Source organism: Dipodomys merriami, unplaced genomic scaffold, assembly GCF_024711535.1.
Source record: "Dipodomys merriami isolate MVZ:Mamm:240054 unplaced genomic scaffold, mDipMer1.0.p SCAF_136, whole genome shotgun sequence".
In the NCBI taxonomy this organism is placed as follows: Eukaryota; Metazoa; Chordata; class Mammalia; order Rodentia; family Heteromyidae; genus Dipodomys; species Dipodomys merriami.
This window is the reverse complement of record NW_027202671.1, coordinates 1353779-1372925: the sequence shown is the minus strand read 5'-3', so window position 1 is coordinate 1372925 and position 19147 is coordinate 1353779. Positions and strand designations below refer to the sequence as shown.

Here is a 19147-nt window from a genome sequence, read left to right as displayed (position 1 = left end):
ATGATAATAAGAATGGGAAAAAATCCTAAGGTTATGTAAATAAAGTAAGATTTTTCAGTTCAAAGGTATTTCCTCTGTTTATAATCCATGCACACTCACATATGTGTACATGCATGTGTGTATAATGTATGCATACACACATGCATGTGTGCATTTCCCATGACACACAATGCACTGCATTTACATGTGTACACACAAACATATGTACAGATGCATGTGTGTGAATAGTTATGTACCCTGCACATATGTGCACATACACATTATGTTTACAGCATGCATGCTATACTTGGTCACACACTTATTCACTGCAGGTCCCCTCTGTCAAAGGCTACAGTACCCTAGAGCTTTGTACTTGATTGACATTCACTAATGTTTGCTGAAATAAAGCAAACCTCTGCCATGCCTGTCTGTTTTTATCATTGACCATTGCTCTCAGGAGTTAATGTTTGAACCTAGCCATAAAGAGATCGACAGCCACTGACCTATGGCCAGTATTTGACTTGGAGGAAGCCCCCTATAAAACCACCAACAGTGGGCAGCTTGGCCAGCAGAGCTGTGAGTCAACAGTGAAGAAGGAGCCACCATGAACTTCACTGGAAAGTACCAACTGCAGAGTCAGGACAACTTTGAGCCCTTCATGAAGGCAATTGGTAAGTGCTGGCCTGGGAGCCAAGGCCAGGTCACAGCAGTGAAGATCTGTGCTACTAGTAGTCAAGGTCTAGTCAAGGTCTGACATTGAGATAGGAGGAGAGATGCACTGGAGGGTGTTTTACTGACTTTTGTAGTCTCTTACCACTTCTTGTGCTATTACTAGATAGACAGTGGAAATAACACTAAACTGGGGCTTGATGTGGAGTGAAGCCCAGTGTTGGCTGGCACTGTCTTGGGTCACTCTTGATACAAGAAAGCATTGATTCAAGGCTAACCACATATCAAACAGCAGGGAAGCAAATAATGACAAGTCATGGATCTAAGGTCAGGAGGAAAACAAACAAACCAACTATCCCTTAAAAAGTACCAGGCACTGCATATGCAGCACCCACTTGATTCTTACCACACACTGAGCTGAGTTGTATGATTTTCCTATTTTATACTTGAGGCAACTGAGCCTGAGAAAGGAAGGTTAAGTAGCAATGGCCACCTGGTAGGAAGTGTTCATATTGTGATTGAAATTAGGCCCTGGCCCCTGTCAGTCCCACTTAACCTGAGCACAGGATGGTGGAGGGAAGGTGTAGAAGCTCAGGGGGGTGAAGGCTGAGCTTTGGAAGAGAGGCATCCACTGGGACCTGGGGGAAGGAAGTGTGCTTTAGAGGTAAGGAGCCTCATGAACAGAGGGTACAGCATGACATGGGAGGATGTCTAGAGGGACAGGAGGAAGGGTAATAGCAAGGCAAAGAATAGGAGGACAAGGAGGGCCAGCTGTGATCTTTAAGTCTCTTCTGTAGCCAAGTCACAACGTTTCAGTGTCCTGCATCTTTTAGGCTAGCAACAGGAGTTTCTGTTATCAATGCACAACGCATGGCTTCCATGAACCTCCATTTACATAGAAGAAATAGATATGCTCTGCAATTGGCGGAGCTCTCTGTCAGGATGAGGAAATTCCTGTACATCCTTCCCGACAGCCTTGCCTCTAGAAACACAGGCTTGCCTGGCCCGCTTCACTTGGTCCATGGTGTTTTGAACTAATTACCAACAGTTCCCCTCATTGCTTCTGAGTGACTTGATTTGGAAGACAAATGCTCTGGTCCCTCTAGGAATGCCCACACTCAAACAGCTAAGCCATTAAAAGAGAAGGGAAGAGAGAAAGCAGGTGAATGAGAAGCAGGGAGCCCACAGAAGAAAGTTTCTGCAGGACAGAGGAAGAACTCTTTTTATAAGTTAATTGGAAAGATAGAAGAAGTAGGCTAGGCCACTGGCCACAGACATTGGAGATAAAGCTCTTGCTCTTGGCGGGTCTCCAATGTCCATGGACTCTGGAGATACATGGCGCCCTCCTCTGTTCCTACATAAACCTTCTGTAATCCTCGGCTGGTTTTCTCCAGGTCTGTCTGATGACCTCATCCAGAAGGGGAAGGATATCAAGAGCGTGTCAGAAATTGTGCAGAATGGGAAGCATTTCAAGCTCACCATCACCACAGGGTCCAAAGTGATCCAGAATGAGTTCACCCTGGGGGAGGAGTGTGAGCTGGAGTCCATGACTGGGGAGAAAATCAAGGTAGGAGTTGCTCTTATTTTACTACCTTCTGCTTCTAGAACTTTCCCTGACCCCAGGGCTTCCTGCTCAGGGTTCATATCTCACAATTCTCATCATGGATACCCCATCTTAAATTCACCTCTTGGATGAAAGAAACAAGAAAGCTTGAAGAGAAGCTTCTGGCTTTTTCCTGAGGAATCTTCCAGAATGCTATGACCCCCAAACTTGACCTCTCACATATACAGGATGTGAAGAAAACAGACACAGAGTAGGACTCCCAGGCCCAGTGCTCCTAGCTTTCAGAATCCATCAAGAGGGTCCAGCAATGAGGAAGAGTCCATGAAAACCCTTACCTGGACCAGACAGCTACACCTCCAAGGGGCTCTGGTTCCAATTAGACAATAAGATCTGGGCCATGTTTTCTGTGAGAGGCTGGCAAGTGAAGGAGACTCAAATGCTGTGGGGATACCCGACTCTGCAGGCCACTGTAGCTAATACCACCAAGCAATCATCTTCTCTGCGCCCCATACCAAGATAACCTCAAGCTCTGGGCTCAGCATATTTGCCAATTCCTCCTTTTTGATTGTTCATTAACTCTGTTTCTCAAGATACATTACAAATCAAGATGAATTTCAAAAGGGGAATGAATTATCTAGAAGGTTATTTTTATCATGGTTCTTTTCCAGTTGCCCATTTTGGAGGCAGTTTTAATCTTGACCAGTGTCTTCTGTGTTAAGGGTTTGTTGGTTGTTTTTGAGCCCTAAGCTTACCTGGAATTTTCCATCCTCCTGTCTCAGAATGCCTAAATCTAGGATTCCAGGCATGCATCATCATGTCCTGTTACCTTTCCTTCATTTCTAAGGACTGAAAAAAGAATCACAATAGGAAATATTCATGTGCTGGAAAGAGCAATACACACTAAAGCAAACTATATGTCCTCTCGATGTACCTCTTTCCATTAGCTTGGAGAATCTGGGTTTGCTTTATTTAATTTTAGCTTGCTTTGAGGGTCATCATAGGTTCCCTATGCTCATTTTGAGATCATATACCACAAACTGAAATTCTCATGAGGAAAGTTCTTATGTTTTCTTCCTTTTTTTTTTTTTTTTTGGTCAGTTGTAGGGCCTGAACTCTGGGCCTGGGTGCTGTCCCTTATCTCTTCAGCTCAAGGCTAGTGCTCTACCATTTGAGCCACAGTGCCACTTCTGGCTTTTTCTGCTTATGTGATACTGAGGAATTGAACCCAGGGCATTATGCATGCAAGGCAAGCGCTCTACCACTGAGCCACCTTCCCAGCCTGTTTTCTTCCATTCTTAAATGTACCTCACTTCCATTTAAAGCCAGAGAATTGGAGGGGAGGGGCCTATATGTAGAAGGGCAGAAGTGTTTTGGTGGTTGTGAACCAAGATGGTGTGGAAAAACCAAGCTCATTAGCAAGGGTCTAGCTCCCTCCCCAGACCTTTCTCACAAGCCCATCTCTCTATCTCCCACAGACAGTAGTTAATATGGAAGGTGACAATAAACTAGTGACAACCATCAAAAATGTCAAGTCTGTGACTGAACTCAACGGCGACACAATCACCAATGTAAGTTGGCACTCTGTGGAGCTTATAGTTTCCAGTACTTGAGGGGAGAGGAGAAGGGAGTGTTACACAGGAGCTGTGCCCCCATTTTCCTTCCCTAAGCCTCTTACTCTCCACATTTCCTGGCAATTTCTTCTAGTGCTTACTGAGAATCCACCATGTATCCATTTAAATCTTCCCAACAACACAATTTTCTAAGTGAGGAAACTGAGGCACTGAACAGGTAGAATCAGCAGAACAGGGCTACCAGCCACTACTCCCCCCCCCCCTCCAGAGGGAACCACTCACATTGTAGACAATAGATTTGCATACTTATTACAACCTCACAGCAGTCTTCTCCAAACTCAACCACTGCAGCGCATGAGGATGGTTTTTTCTTTCCTCACTTGGTCTTGAGGAAGAGGAACCTTTTCCTAATTCACCATATGAACTCACGGACGATCTGTCTGGTGTCACCTGGGTGACCTTCCACTATCATTTTCTGAGTCAGCCAGCCTAACCCAGCACCTTCTTCTCCCCTCCTTACCCTCTCTCCGTACCCTTTTTCTCAACAATACCCATATGGGGAATTGTTTTATGGTCAGAGGCATGGGGGAGCTTTGCATGTCTTTTCCTGTCCCTATTCAGTAGCCATAAGCCTCACATTCAGGCTAAAGTCCATTCAATCAGAGACAGCCACAGAAATCCATTCCATCTGCAGAGACCTGCCTCCTATGGACACAGTGGCTCCTGGAGCAACTCTTCATCCCATTGATTCAGTTCTGGCTCACAAGGAGGGTTCTGTTTGCCCCCAAATTTGACTCTTTTGTTGCTCTTCCTATTTTATGACATCATAAGTAACAATCGTAGACTGTGGCTGTGCCTTATACTACCCAATGAGTCACAGAAGCCCTTATAACCTGACCTACAAGCCCAAGGTGCCTAATAAATGCCTCTGGCCACTGGTGTTTATTTGTTTGTGTCAATATTGGAGTTTGAACTGAGGATCTCATCACTGTCCCTTAGCTTTTTTGCTCGAGTCTAGTACTTTACCACTGAGCTACACTTTCAGCTTTTTGATGGTTAACTGGAGAGAAGGGTCTCATGGACTTTCCTGCTTTGACTGGCTTCAAACCATGATTCTCAGACCTCAGCTTCCTGAGTAGGTAGGATTAGAGGTGTGAGCCACCAGAGCCCAGTTTCTACTAGCACTTACAAGGAGACTCCAATTCATGGAAAATGTATAGCAGCTTATGAGAAACACAGGCCTACTGTGCAGTCAACCTGCGCCTGGCAATTGGCCACATCCTGCTCCCAGTTTTGGGAGTGAATCTGCAGTGTTCTTTCCACAGTCATGCTCTGCTAGTTCTTCTTTGCCCCTCAAGAATATGCTTTAATGAGTCACAAGGTAGAATCCTGCTCAAGGAGGCTGTCACCGCTGACTTCCTTCCACCAGGAAGAATGGGCGTCAACCATGAAACATGCAGTCTCCATCCCCACCCTGAACTTTACAACACAGGGAGCAGTAGGAATGAGTTGTCCTACACTGAGTCCTGGCCACCAGCTTTTAATGTACTCCACTTTGCCTAATCCTCCTGTCTTCTGAGAGGGAGTTGGGATCCAGGATTACATAGGTTGACTGATAAGTGGTAGAGCTAGGGCTCCACCCCGGCAATGAAGTGGCTGTAAAACCAAAGAGCTCTTTTCTTCACTCTGACAAGCTATGTCACAACAGCCAACGTGTTCCAGAGAACCAAAGGGATGAGGGAATCACCCCTCAACAGTCTACAACTGGTGGATCCAAGTGTTTTTATATGCTTCATTCATAGCTATGGAAGATAAATTACATATTGGCCACTGTGTTTCATGTACATTCTCTTGGGTGTTCAACAACATGTTCTGGACTTATAATAGACCTCAGTGGAGTTTTGAGGAGTGGTGCTGGTATGGCATTATTGTTATAGCAACCACTGATGCAGAAAAGAATGCAGTAAATGTAAGGACAATTTTCCCCATGAGAAAATGAAATGGCAAAAACATGGCATGGCATTAAAAACAAATTACCCACCCTTCCTCCAATCTTACAGAAAATGAGGACCTTTAAATTACTCCACATGTTAGCATATTTGGGTGTTATTAGGGTAGCTTAACTATTACTGTTTTGTCTTGTTTTGTTTTTGTGTTTTTTTTTTGTTTTTTACAATTCAACATTAGCTAAAATATTCGTGATTGTTTTTCTGGCTTTCAGACCATGACATTGGGTGACATTGTCTTCAAGAGAGTCAGCAAGAGAATTTAGACAAACTGCGACACATCTTCTTTTACTGTGTAAAATTAATAAAGTAAACTTTGTTTAAAAACTATTGCTTCTTCTTGATAGCTTCTCATGATATTACTGTTGGTTTGAATGTGTGTATGTGTGGTGCTGGGCATCAACCCCAGGGCCTCATGCATTCTAAGCAAGTGTTCTACCCCTGAGCTACCTCCTCAGCTCTGCTGTTGGTGTCAACTAACACTGACCACCTACAGACTTGGAATTATTATCCATGTGTTTCAACCTATCAAGTCAGGCCTGAAGAGTGAGTCTTACCCTGAATACAGACCTCAGATTGTCTACTCAGGTGTCCCTGACAGGAGCCCCAGGTATGCAAGATCTTTAGAAAGGCTCAACATATTCTTTCTTGGTCAGTCACATGAGCAAGGAGCTAGAGCCAAGGATATTCAGGGGACAGGGTATAGGAACAGTGGGCAGAGAGATTTTAGGTAAGGAGTAAAAGAGGAAGCCAGTCTTCAGCGGTAAAAAAAAAAAAAAAGAAAAGAAAAGAAAAGAAAAGAAAAGAAATGGAGCTGGGCACCAGTGGCTCATGCCTGTAATCCTAGCTATTCAGGAAGCTGAGATCTGAGGATCATGGTTCAAAGCCAGCCCAGACAGGAAAGTCTGTGAGACTCTTATCTCCAATTAACCACCAGAAAACTGGAAGTGGCTCTGTGGCTCAAGTGGTAGAGCACTTGCCTTGAGCTAAGAGCTTCGGAACAGACCCTGGGCCAGAATTCAAGCCCCACAATCAACAAAGAAAAAGAAAGAAAGAAAGAAAGAAAGAAAGAAAGAAAGAAAGAAAGAAAGAAAGAAAGAAAGAAAGAAAGAAAGAAAGAAAGAAAGAAAGAAAGAAAGAAAGAAAGAAAGAAAGAGAGAAAGAAAGAAGAAGGAAGCAAGGAAGGAAGGAAGGAAGGAAGGAAGGAAGGAAGGAAGGAAGAGAGAGAGAAAGACAGAAAGAAAGAAAGGAAGAAAGAAAGAAACAAAGAAAAAAGAAAGAAAGAGAGAAAGAGAAAGAAAGAGAGAAAGAAGGAGAGAAAGAAAGAAAGAAAGAAGAAAAGAAAGAAAGAGAAAGGAAGGAAGAAAGAGAACGGAAGGAAGAAAGAGAACGGAAGGAAGGAAGAAAGAAAGAGAACAGGGGGGAGGTGGGGGGTGGATGGGAAGGGATGGGAAGGGGAAACAAAGGAGGAGGCTACAATGCTTGATAAGAAATGTACTCATGGGGCTGGGAAGGTGGCTCAGTGGTAGAGCGCTTGCCTTGCACGCCTGAGGCCCTGGGTTCGATTCCTCAGCACCACATAAGCAAAAAGAAAAAAGCCGGAAGTGGCACTGTGGCTCAAGTGGTAGAGCACTAGCCTTGAGCTGAAGAGCTGAGGGACAGCGCTCAGGCCCAGAGTTCAGGCCCCACGACCGGACCAAAAAAAAAAAAGAAATGTACTCATTATCTTGCCCATGTAATTGTGACCCCTCTGTACAGTATTTTCACAATAAAAAAAAATTTTTTTTAAAAAGAAAGAAAGAGAACAGGAGGGAGGAACAAAGAAAGCACGGAAGGGAGGAAGAGAGGGAGCTGGGTACCAGTGGCTCATGCCTATAATACTACTAGGCTGAGATCTGAGGATCACAATTTAAAGCAAGCCCCAGCAGAAAATTCCATGAGACTTTTTTTTTTGGGTGGTGGGGGAGGGGCGGCACCTGTGGGGAGGGGTTATGTGGCTTGAATTCAGGGCCTGGGTGCTGTCCCTGAGCTTCTGCACTCAAGGCTAGCACTCCACTTTTCTTGTGGTTAGTTGGAGATAAAAGTTTCACAGACTTTCCTGCCAGGCTGGCTCTGAACCCCAATCCTCAGAGCTCAGCCTTCTGAGTAGCTAAGATTACAGGTGTGAGCCACCAATGCCCAGCTCCATGAGACTCTGATCTTCAATAAACTACCAAAAAGCAAGAAGTGGCGCTATGACTCAAGTGGTAGAGTGCTAGCCTTCCGGTTTCAGACAAGATTAGTGTGTTCAGGGTGGTATGGCTGTAGAGTGCTAGCCTTCAACAAGAAAAAATCTCAAGGACAGTGCCTAGGCCCTAAATTCAAGCCCTAGAACAGGTACTCTCTCTCTCTCTCTCTCTCTCTCTCTCTCTCTCTCTCTCTCTCTCTCTCTCTCTCTCTCTCTCTCTCTCTCTCTCTCTCTCCAAGAAAAATCAAATGAAACAATACTAGTAGAAAAAACAGTTAGCTATGAAGATTATGATCCAAGAGCCCTCAGCATGTTCATTCACTGCATTTTCAAAAAGAAAGATAGTGTCAAGAATCCAGATGGAGAAGGAATAATAATGGAACTAGGTCTCAAGGACATAGGAGAGCCAGGGATCCAGGGCAGAAACAGAGGTTAGATTTGGTGGGAAAAAGACCTGTCCCCCTCCCCCAGCCCCATTCTACTGGCCCAAGAGGGAAGGAAGGAGGGGAGGAAGAGCACAGGCCCAGAGCATCATTAATTGAAGACAACAAATTTTAGTAAGCTGGGGAAATGACCGTGAACATGAGAGAAAGGTAAATGGGTAGGCAGAAAACAGGACAAATCAGGAAGAGGGCTTCCAGGGAGGTTTTGTATTTTGGAAGAGGAGTGGTGGTATAAATGTGCCAGTTGGATCTCGTGAAGAATGTTCGTGCTGTCTTTGAGCCTAAAGAATGGAGGTTGGAACTTTTACAGAAGAGCATATCCTCAAAGAAGAACCAAATGTCATATAAATATTCTTCACAGAAGTGGCCTGCTTGCAAGGGTTTCATTTAGCGGCAGGATTCAAAGGGAGGAGTTGACATCTTAGGCAGAGATAAATATAGGGCTTGGTAGGATCACTTACTTGACTTTAGAATGTTAGGATGAGCTCTGGGTTCCAAGGTAGCCCAAGATTGTATTGATGGTTTGGTGTCATCCTCAAGTATAGAACCTTGTTCTGGGCTCCCCCAAAACACTGACAAGAAATTGGGTCCCAGAAAATACAAGGCCATCCCTGGGATTGGTTGATTCCCAAGACTTTCATATCTCCTATGCAAATCTGCGTCCAGCAAGTGAAGATAGTTTGGTCACACTCCTGAGGTGGGCAAGACTGTTCTTTCCAACTTTCCAATGAAAAGGGTATAAAACCTCAGGACCATACAGAAAACAAAATTAAAGGAAGTAATAACTATTCCATGCTACCAGTGGAGGCAGCGATGAAGTCTACACTCGGTCTCAACCAAGAGCCAATTCTTCTGGGCCCATGTTCATCAGGTATGTGTGCTTCCGTGTCTCTTTCAGCTTTGCCCTAAAAAGGCTTTTCAGTCATGCTAGGAATGAACATCCTGGTAGGCCACTACAATCCTAGGCCATCAAACTCTCAGATTTTGTCCAAGTAGCCCCCCACATGACAAGTAGCCACAAGGCTCAGGGATGAGAGTAAGGAAGGACATATTTGCTCTCTGTATGTTCTAGAATTATTTCTAAAATCTTATTTGGACTTTGAGTTGGGGCCTCAGGTGGTTTGGACAAGGCCACCACCAATTCATGTAGCATCCTGAAAGAATTTCAAGTCTGAGTAGACAAGTCCACTCATACCCCACTAGCCAGAGCAAATGAGACATCACCCATCTTAGAGTATGATCTTACCTCTTCCAGAGCATGGGGAAAGAGTATGGCCCCACAGGCACCCATAGAGAGGAAAGCAGACACCTGAGTATCCAAGCACCTGCCACTCCCAGCTCAGATGTCCTTCTCTGTGTCACACACACTGTGTCACACACCACAGACACACACACACACACACACACACACACACACCATGGCCTCCTTTATATCCTTCTTTCCATATAGTTTGTTGCATTTAATATTACACTGTGTTTTCATTGATTACATTTTGCCTTACCCCCACCCAACTATATTTGGAACTTCTTTATGAGAGGCTCTGTCCTAGTACTCAATAAATATATTAATAGGAAACACTGGGCTGGGATGTAATAGAGCTAAGGTGAATTGAAATGCATTGAATTCAAACAAAATGACAGTGGGAAATTCAGGGCAATACATCCCCAGAGACACAGGTTGAGCAGAACCCTAACTGCCCCCAGAATCTCAAGATTCTCCAGCTCCCCCAGCCTGATAGCCCCTCTCCCAGCAGGTTCTCATTGCTTCTTATGGAACAGAGCTGGGGCCGGCTCCTTGCTGGGCTCTGCCATGACCTGCATGGGCTGGTTGTTCAGGGCAGCCTCGCGCATCTTGTGGTACATGAATTCGTTCTGGCGGAACATGCGCAGCTCCATCTCTGTCTGCATCCGCATTCCCTGTGGGACACAGATATACCATAAGCAGTGTGACAAGCCCACAGGGCATGGTCCCTGATCTATCTTGCAGTAAATGACTCTCAGCCACTGAGATTCATCTCTGCTTCTTTAGAAAACACACACACACACACACACACACACACACACACACACACACACACACACACACACACACGTGGCTTTATGTCTTAGCAGTGCATCCTTTTTTTGTCAGGGAGGAGTTAACTGGAAGGAAAGAGCAACTGGAGGGATTGTTTGGGGCAGAGAATGTTTATTCTCAGAAATTGTCAAGTGTGCACCTGGATTTGAACCTCAGATCCTGTTACTTATTGGTTCTGGGACCTTATGCCAATCATGTAATCACTTCAGTCTTGTTTTCCAAGGGTGAGATTCCTTTGTACCTTGCAGTGGGTTGGGAAAACTGTAGTGTACAGCACACAACAAATCATCTTTCCCCATATGTCCAGTCAACTATTAATCAAATACTGGACATTGTTAAGTAGCTGAGGATTCCACAGAAGTTAAGACTGCAAAGATCACTTTTGACAAGCTCAATCTATTGGATGTAAAGTTAGTCATCTCTGCCTTTCTGCCCCCTACTTTGGCCTCCCATCCATTTTCAAAGGCTAGTGTATTATTTCCATTTTTTAGATGAAGAAACTGGAGATCTGAGGAGCAAAAGGACAGCAACACCTGAGTTCATACTAGTTCTAAATGTAACCACTTTTCAGTGTATGTTATGCTGACATCAGTCTGCTTTCTTGGGCTACACCACCTGGGAAAGCCATGTCACTCTCAACCAACCAGCCCTTCAACACACAAAGGGAAACAGTAGCTTGTAAGATCACACTACTTACAACTGAGTACCTGTGGCTCACACTTAAAAATTTAGCTATTCAGGAGGCTGAGAGGTAAAGGATCATGTTTTGAAGCCAGCGTAGGCAGAAAAGTATGACAGATTCCACCTCCAAGATAACTAGCAAAAAAAGCTGGATTGGAGGTATGTCAAGTGGTAGAGTGCTAACCTAGAGTGCAACGACTTGGCACCGAGTTCAATTCACTGAACCTCACTGCAATCCTTCAGGCTCATCCACTCAATATGGTAAATCATAAAACCAGACAATTTTACAAGCTATTTTTTCCATCCTGGTTTTTTTCTGCTCTCTATTTGGTGAGTGGTTACTCTAATTTTTTATTATCCTTTAGTTATACAAAGGGCTTTCCATTCATTCAATGTGTCAGTACATGAGTACAAAACACACTGATCAATCCTGATTATCTGAGCCTATGATCACCAAATGTTTTCCAATACAGATGGCTAATGGAGCACATGAGCACACATGCACAGACACACACACACATGTGCACACGCATGCACACACACACACATTTTCTTAGTTCAGGCTTGGGGTCATGATGGATACAACAAACGTGGGGTTCAAACCTCAACTCTGTCATCAGCTCACAAGGTAGTTTTGGATAGATTACTTCCCTTCTCTGGGCCTCATATTTGCATTTGTAAACAAGGGTTGTGGGCCAATGCCTTTAAAGTTTCCTGGCAAGCTGAGAACTATGCTTAGCTCCGATACATCCAGTCCCAGGTTGCTACTTGCCTCTAGGTCCTTGGTGATGGGGTGAGAGGGACCATGTGTCACCAGGAGAATGGCATAGGCTTTGCAGATCATCCCGTGTCCTACTTCGATGTTACCAGCATGCCAATTGGTCAGCCCTGCCCGCATGATGGCCATACCCAGCTGGGCATTGTTGTGGTGGTAGAGTTTCCTGTAGGGTCACAGCAAGTAGTCATCATGCTTCATAGCAACCATCCTTCCATCTGCACATCATTTAACAACTCAAGTGCTTTCATAGACCAAGTCCATCTGTTCCTCCTGCTACTGCTGTGAGGTCCTTCGCCTGTAGAGGGCGCTAAGGGGCAAACGACTGAAGTATCACACACAAGGAGACTGAGACCTTGGGCTCCAACCTAGACTACCAAGACAACTCTTCTTTAGAGAAGGGGCCCAGGATTGAATTCTGAGCATGAGCTGACACCCTCTGAAGCACCTCAGCCCTCTTCTTAGGAGAGTGACATGAAGTTCAAGGACAGTATTGTAATTTCATGTATGCATTGGTAGGAAATGAGATCCTATATTAAAAGTAACCAGTGCAAGTGGGGTGCTGGTGGAGCATACCTGTAATCCTAGAAACTCAAGGGACTGAACTCTGAGGACTGAGGTTCAAAGCAAGCCTAGACAGAAACATTCATGAGGCTCTTATCTCCAATTAACCAGCAAAAAGTTGTAAGTAGAGGTGTGGCTCAAGTAGTAAAGTGCCAGCCTTGGGAAGAAAAAGCTAAAAGAGAACATGAGGCCTAGTACCAACACAAAAAATAAATAAAATAAAATAAATCAAAAGCAGCAGTGTGCTGGTAGCTCACACCTTTAATCTTAGCTACTCAGGAGGCTGATATCTAAGGATTGTAGTTCAAAGCCAACTGGGGTAGGAAAGTCCATGAGACTCATTTCCCCACACCCCCCTCCCCCATCCTGGGGCTTGAACTCTGGACCTGGGCATCATCCCTGAGCTCCTTGTGCTCAAGGCTATCACTTTACCACTTGAGCCACAGCAACACTTCTGGCTTTATCTGTGATTGGTTGGAAATGAGAGTCTTTGTTGTTGTTTTTAATATACTACATGATTTATTTTTTCTTTTGTGATTTCCCTCTATGGTTTATCCCCTGTTGTCACTGTATTTGATTTTGGTACCCTGGGTATTGTATATATGGTTATCTGAATTAGAGAAGGGAATAGGAACAAAATTTATGATACAAAGGACAAAGGGAGAACCAATGCAACAGCAGTACTCACAAGACACTATGTTGGAAATGATCTGTATAACTTGGGGGGGAGAATGGGGGGAGGGAAGGAGGGAGAAAAATGAGGGAGGGGGTAACAAGTTTGACAAGAAATGTACTCACAGGCTGGGAAGGTGGCTCAGTGGTGGAGCGCTTGCCTTGCATGCATGAGGCCCTGGGTTCAATTCCTCAGCACCACATAAGCAGAAAAAAAAGCCAGAAGTAGGGCTGTGGCTCAAGTGGTAGAGCCCTAGCCTTGAGCTGAAGAGCTGAAGGACAGCGCCCAGACGCAAAGTTCAGGCCCCACGACCGGACCCAAAAAATATAAAATAAAATGAAAATGAAAATGAAAATAAATTTAAAAAAAGAGTCTTCTGGACTTTCCAGCCTGGGCTGGCTTTGAACCTTAATCCTCAGATCTCAGCCTTCTGAATAGCTAGAATTACAGGCGTGAGCCACTGGTGGCTGGCTCTTGAGACTCTTATCTCTAGAACACTGGAAGAGAAGCTGTTGCTCAAAGTGGTACGGCACTAGCTTTGAGCAAAAGAGCTCAGGGACAGTGCCCAGGCCCCAAATTTTTTTTAAAAAGTAGAAGAAGCCACTTAAATGACACATGACCAGAGATGACAAGCAGGCTTCATCTGGATTATTCATTCTAACTGGACTATCCATTCTGTTGGGTCACTACTCGTTAAAGCAACACAATAAAGAGGTTCAGTTGAAAAGAGAACCATAGGCATAACTGATAACTGTGATGCCTGCTGTAGGTGCAGCGGGAAAGGTAGCAATGTGTGTGTGTGCATGCACACGCGTGTGTGCATGTGCGCACACACACACACACATGTGCACAAATGCCATCCATTTGCCATCCCTGGAATATACATGCTTCCAGGAGACTGTGAGACCCCGGCTTATCACCTACATGTAGCCATCCACCATCCTCTTGGCATAGTGTGCGGCCTCCTCAAAGGACTGCAGGTAGGAGAGCACCTCTGACACGATGCTCAGCATCCTCAGTGTGTAGAGGTTGGTGTCCGCGAACACTGGCTCCTGCCTCTCCAGGCATTCCCGGCACAGCTTCACAACCTGGAGTGAGAAAGGCCCTGTCCATCACCACTGCACCAGACCACATGCTTACTTTGCAGATGATGTGTCAGGACAACACTGGACACTTGCTCTTTTTTTTTTTCAGTACTGGGGATCAACCCCAGGATGTTGTACTTGCAAGGCAAATGCTTTTACTACTGAGCTACATCCCAGCCCTTGGACACTCACTCTACTCACTTTTTGAAGTGTGGGGATATTGATGAGAGAGATGGGAAAGCCAGGCTTGTGATTTGCACAGCTAAATGGGATGGGAAGGGAAATGATGGAATAGAGGATGATTCAGCAGAGATAGAAGCTTTCAAAGTCACAGATAGCAGAGAGCTATAAAAACTATATCTGTATAAATGTGTGTGTAAATAGCTACACACAGATACTTATGTACATATACACAAATATGCAAATAGATACACAATGCAAATATATTGCTAGGATTTGGTTAAGTGTCCCCCAAAGGCCCATGTGTTAAAGGCTTGGTTGCCTGCCCATGGTGATATGATAAGGTGGAAATGAAGAGGAGAGAAGAGGGGGATGAGGCCTATGGAAGTACACTGATTAGTGTAACTCCTCTAATTCTAGGCTTGACATCAACTAACCATATTATATTAGGAAGCAATTAGTATGTCCTGGGCTGGTCACTTCAGGAAAGGGTCATACATGTGCAATGAATGAGTTAGTAAAAGAACAAAGAGAAGGGACAAGCAAATGCAAGTGAAGAAATAATAACTTTGTATATTGCCATGCCCTACTGGCATCTGCTCTTGGGGCAGAGGGTGGGAGATGCGGAGAGAGAACTGATTTGATGGTCCCTGTGTTCTATTGTAGACTGGGTGAGTCCTACCTTACAAGTGTTAGACACAGAAATTAACTTCCAACAAGCTGCCCAGGTTCATTCAAAGCAACATCTCTGCAAGCTCATGTTTGGGCTTCAATTTTGACTGCACACTGAAATCACCTGAGAGCTTTTTTTTTGGGGGGGGGGTCCAGTCATGGGGCCTGAACTCTGGGCTCTTTAGCTCAAGGCTAGTGCTCTACCACTTGAGCCACAGCGCCACTTCCGGATTTTTTCTTTTTGCTTATGTGGTGCTGAGAAATCGAACCCAGGGCCTCAGGTATGCAAGGCAAGCGCTCTACCACTGAGCCACCTTCCCAGCCCTCACCTGAGAGCTTTAAATCTAGAGGCCTCTCCAAGAAATTCTGTTAAAGTTGTCCTGAGTAAGGATCTAATAATGAGGAGTTCTCAAAGGTGATTATAGAGTGCATCCAGAGCCCAAGTTAAATGCCCAGTTGGTGGAAATGGGAAATTGTATTCGTATGGAAATCCAGTTATGGGAAAGCGAGCAAACCACTCTTAGTGTGTCCCACTGTCACAGCCATCCCTCTATCTCCAATGCCACCTGAGCTGTCACAAATCCCTCAGGCATACTGGCCAGGCTGCCTTTGCTCCCCTCAAACCAAGTTTCAGTGGGTTGACCTGTCACTGAAAACACAGTTCTCACAGGTACTGAAGGTTCAAGGGCATAAAGAGTCATGGTCTCATAAGGGACATTTTCCAGCAAAATAACCTTCTCAGTAACATCCCTATCATCACCCTCAAATCCTCACTTACTAGAGAGCCTATCTATCCTCACCCCCCGTCTTTCACATTCCCTATAAAGTCTTCTTACCTCGTGATACAAACCCTCGGAGCGAGCCTTGTCTATTTTTTCCAGTGTGTCCTTTGAGAATTGTACCATCTCCTTCACCACTTCCGGAGAGGGCTGAAAAAGAAAGAGACATTGAGTTAGAGACTTCTTAATGGAGAAACTCATTCTGTCTCTGAATAGCTATTGAGTTAGTTACATTCAATCTAACTCAAGATCAATGTCTTTCTCATTCTGAATACCTCAATTCAAGTGTGCTAAAGACCTCAGTGTTTTTCTAGCTGCCTCAGCATACTTCTAACACATAGTGTGTTTTCTAGATCGCATCCTAGAACATTGTTACTAGTCAGTCAATCCCAGTCTGGGCTCACAGCTGGGCTTTTGGACCCAAGCACTAATTTTTTTTTCTTTTTTTTTTCTTTTTTTTTTCTTTTTTTTTTGCTAGTCCTGGGGCTTGAACTCAGGGCCTAGGCACTGTCACTGAGCACTCTCCACTTGAGCCACAGCATTATTTCTGGCCTTTTCTGTTTATGTGGTATTGGGGAATCAGGGCTTCATGCATGCTAGGCAAGCACTCTACCACTAAGCCATATTCCCAGCCCCTAAGCACTAAAATTAACATTGATCCCTATTGTTTTCTCTGACATTTTAGATTCCAGATGTGTTACCTGAAATATATATTATTCTATCTCTTTATTTCAAGTTAACCACACAAACTGAAAACACACTCCTGTGTTTTTTTGTCTTTAATACAGCTATTAAATACTAGCAAGCATAGAATAAAGCACAAAGCTTGAAGATTTGATTCAAAAATCACGGTCCAGTTTGCCCTTGAAGCTCAAAAGAGATCGTTCTTAGTATTACGCTCATTCAATCTCTTCTGAGTGTCTTAGTATCCATCTATTTGTTTTGACCAGAAGAATATCATGAGAAATTTTGTCAGCTGTATCTGAAATCTAAACTTATTTGGCTTACTGCTGAGCCTAAGCAGCCTCAAGGTCCCAGGTAAAACCTATCAAAATAGGTTTTTCGTGTTTTAAGCAAGGAAGTACCATTATTAAGAAGCCAGTTCCCCTTAAAGTCAACATAATTTTGAAGAAAAATGCAAAATTTATCAAAGCTCAAAGAAGGAAGAGAGGAAAAAAGGGGAGAAGCCAGATTAGAAAGGGTAAAGCCCTTGGAGAAGAAGAGGGTGGCGGAAAACAGATGTCAGTTCCTCAACCTTGAAAATCTGACAAATTTCTATTATAAAAACCATCCAGGGGTACAATTGAGAAAATATGTATTTATACAACATATATATGTACAAAACGCATATATAAACATATATAATATATTATTGTTATTTTCGCATTTAAAATGTATTTAGTTTAATAGTGGCTTACACCTGTAGTCCTAGCTACTCAGGAGGCTGAACTCTGAGGATCATGATTCCAAGCCAGTTAAGTCCATGAAACTTTTATTTCCAATTAACCATCAAAAAGCCAGAAGTGGAATTGTGGCTCAAGTGTAGAATGCCAGCCTTAAAAGAAAAAGCTAAAGGACAGCACCTAGGAACTGAGTTCAAACCCCAGTACAGGCACAGGCACATACACACACACACACACACACACACACACACACACACACACACACACACACACACACACACACACACACACACACACACACACACACACACACACACACACAAAACAACTTGGTTTACATCTCTCTGTAGGTTTACAGAGACTGTTGTACATGCCTGAATGTCAACATCCATTTCCTAGATATGGAGCCTCAGTTTCCAGGAAAAAATGATGTTCCTATAAGAAATGTACTGATCCTTGGGTCTCAACTACTTTGCCCTTTACCAGGGAGGTATGACTCTCAATTTCTCTACCCCTTGCATTGATGACCCACTGGTTACAACTTCCTTCTTACTTTTGTCTACATGAAGACTAATCATGCTTGCACATCCAGCCATGCATGGGTCTATATGTGTAAGAATAAGTCCTTTGTAATTTCTGTAAGGGGGATTGTACACTGTGTTACAGGTTAAAGTTCATCCCCCTGAAATTTATTTGAAGTCTTAACACCTAGTCCCTCAGAATGTGGCCTTATTTAGAAACAGGATCATTGGTAGACATAATTAGTTAAGCTGAGATCATACTAAAAAAAAGTAGGGTCTGTCCTAGTCCAATATGACTAGTGACCTTATAAAATGAATATCAGGCTGCAAAGTTGGCTCTGTAGTAGAGCGCTTGTCTTGCATCCATGAGCCCTGGGTTCGATTCCTCAGCACCACATAAGCAGAAAAAACTGGAAGTAGTGCTATGGCTCAAGTTGTAGAGCACTAGCCTTCAGCTGAAATGCTGAGGGACAACACCCAGGCCCAGAGTTTAGGTACCATGACCAACCAAAAAATAAATAAATAATAAAATGACTGTCATGTGAAGAGAAGACAAACATAAATGAAAATGATGTGCAGATCACCAAGAAAAGACACCCACCTACAAGCTCAGGAGAAAGATCCTTCCTCTCAGCCCTCAAAATGCAACACTCTATCAACAGTTTGTGGACCAAAGTTTCAGAACTGTAAGACAACTTGATGTGTCTTACCACCCACTTTTTGGTTCTTTGTTATAGCAGCTCCAGAAAACTAATACACATGGTATTGTTTAGCTCATTAATTCTTTTCCCTTAGAAGAGTTCATTCCAAGCAGGGTACTGGTGGCTCACTCCCATTATCTTAGCTATTCAGTAGGCCAAGATCTGATTATTGTTCAGTTAGCCCATACAGAAAAGTCTGTGAAACTCTTATCACCAGTTTACCAAAAAGCCAGAAATGGAAGAGTAACTCAAGTGGTTGAGTACCAGTCTTGAGCTAAAAAAACCAAGTGAGAGCTCAAAGCCCTGAGCTCAAGCCCCAGTATCAGTATAAAAGAAGAAGAAATAAAGCTCAGTTCATATCAATGTATAAACATCTAAGATTTTTTTTTTTTTTTTGGGTCCGGTCGTGGGGCCTGAACTCTGGGCCTGGGCGCTGTCCCTCAGCTCTTCAGCTCAAGGCTAGTGCTCTACCACTTGAGCCACAGCACCACTTCTGGCTTTTTTCTTTTTTGTTTATGTGGTGCTGGGGAATCGAACCCAGGGCCTCAGGCATGCAAGGCAAGTGCTCTACCACTGA

At 44.0% G+C, this 19147-nt stretch overlaps 2 protein-coding genes across 3 annotated transcripts in view; one reads left to right on the top strand and one right to left on the bottom strand.

Moving 5' to 3' along the window:
* The first annotated feature begins 525 nt into the window (after positions 1-525).
* Fabp1 (fatty acid binding protein 1) lies at positions 526-6119 on the top strand. The gene is made up of 4 exons (XM_070019647.1): positions 526-650; positions 2043-2215; positions 3688-3780; positions 6005-6119. Exons 1-4 carry the CDS (start codon positions 584-586, stop codon positions 6053-6055), a joined length of 384 nt encoding a protein of 127 aa, XP_069875748.1. The 5' UTR covers positions 526-583; the 3' UTR covers positions 6056-6119.
* Positions 6120-10043: 3924 nt separating this feature from the next.
* LOC138825234 (histone-lysine N-methyltransferase Smyd1-like) overlaps positions 10044-19147 on the bottom strand; it is a 33458-nt gene continuing 24354 nt past the window's right edge. For both annotated transcript variants that reach the window (XM_070019645.1, XM_070019646.1), the window contains 4 exons: positions 16003-16095; positions 14154-14317; positions 11990-12158; positions 10044-10376 (listed from right to left, as the gene is read on the bottom strand). In XM_070019645.1, the coding sequence (XP_069875746.1) occupies positions 10218-10376; positions 11990-12158; positions 14154-14317; positions 16003-16095 (585 nt within the window). In that variant the 3' untranslated portion in view covers positions 10044-10217. The remainder of the gene's footprint in view (positions 10377-11989; positions 12159-14153; positions 14318-16002; positions 16096-19147) is intronic.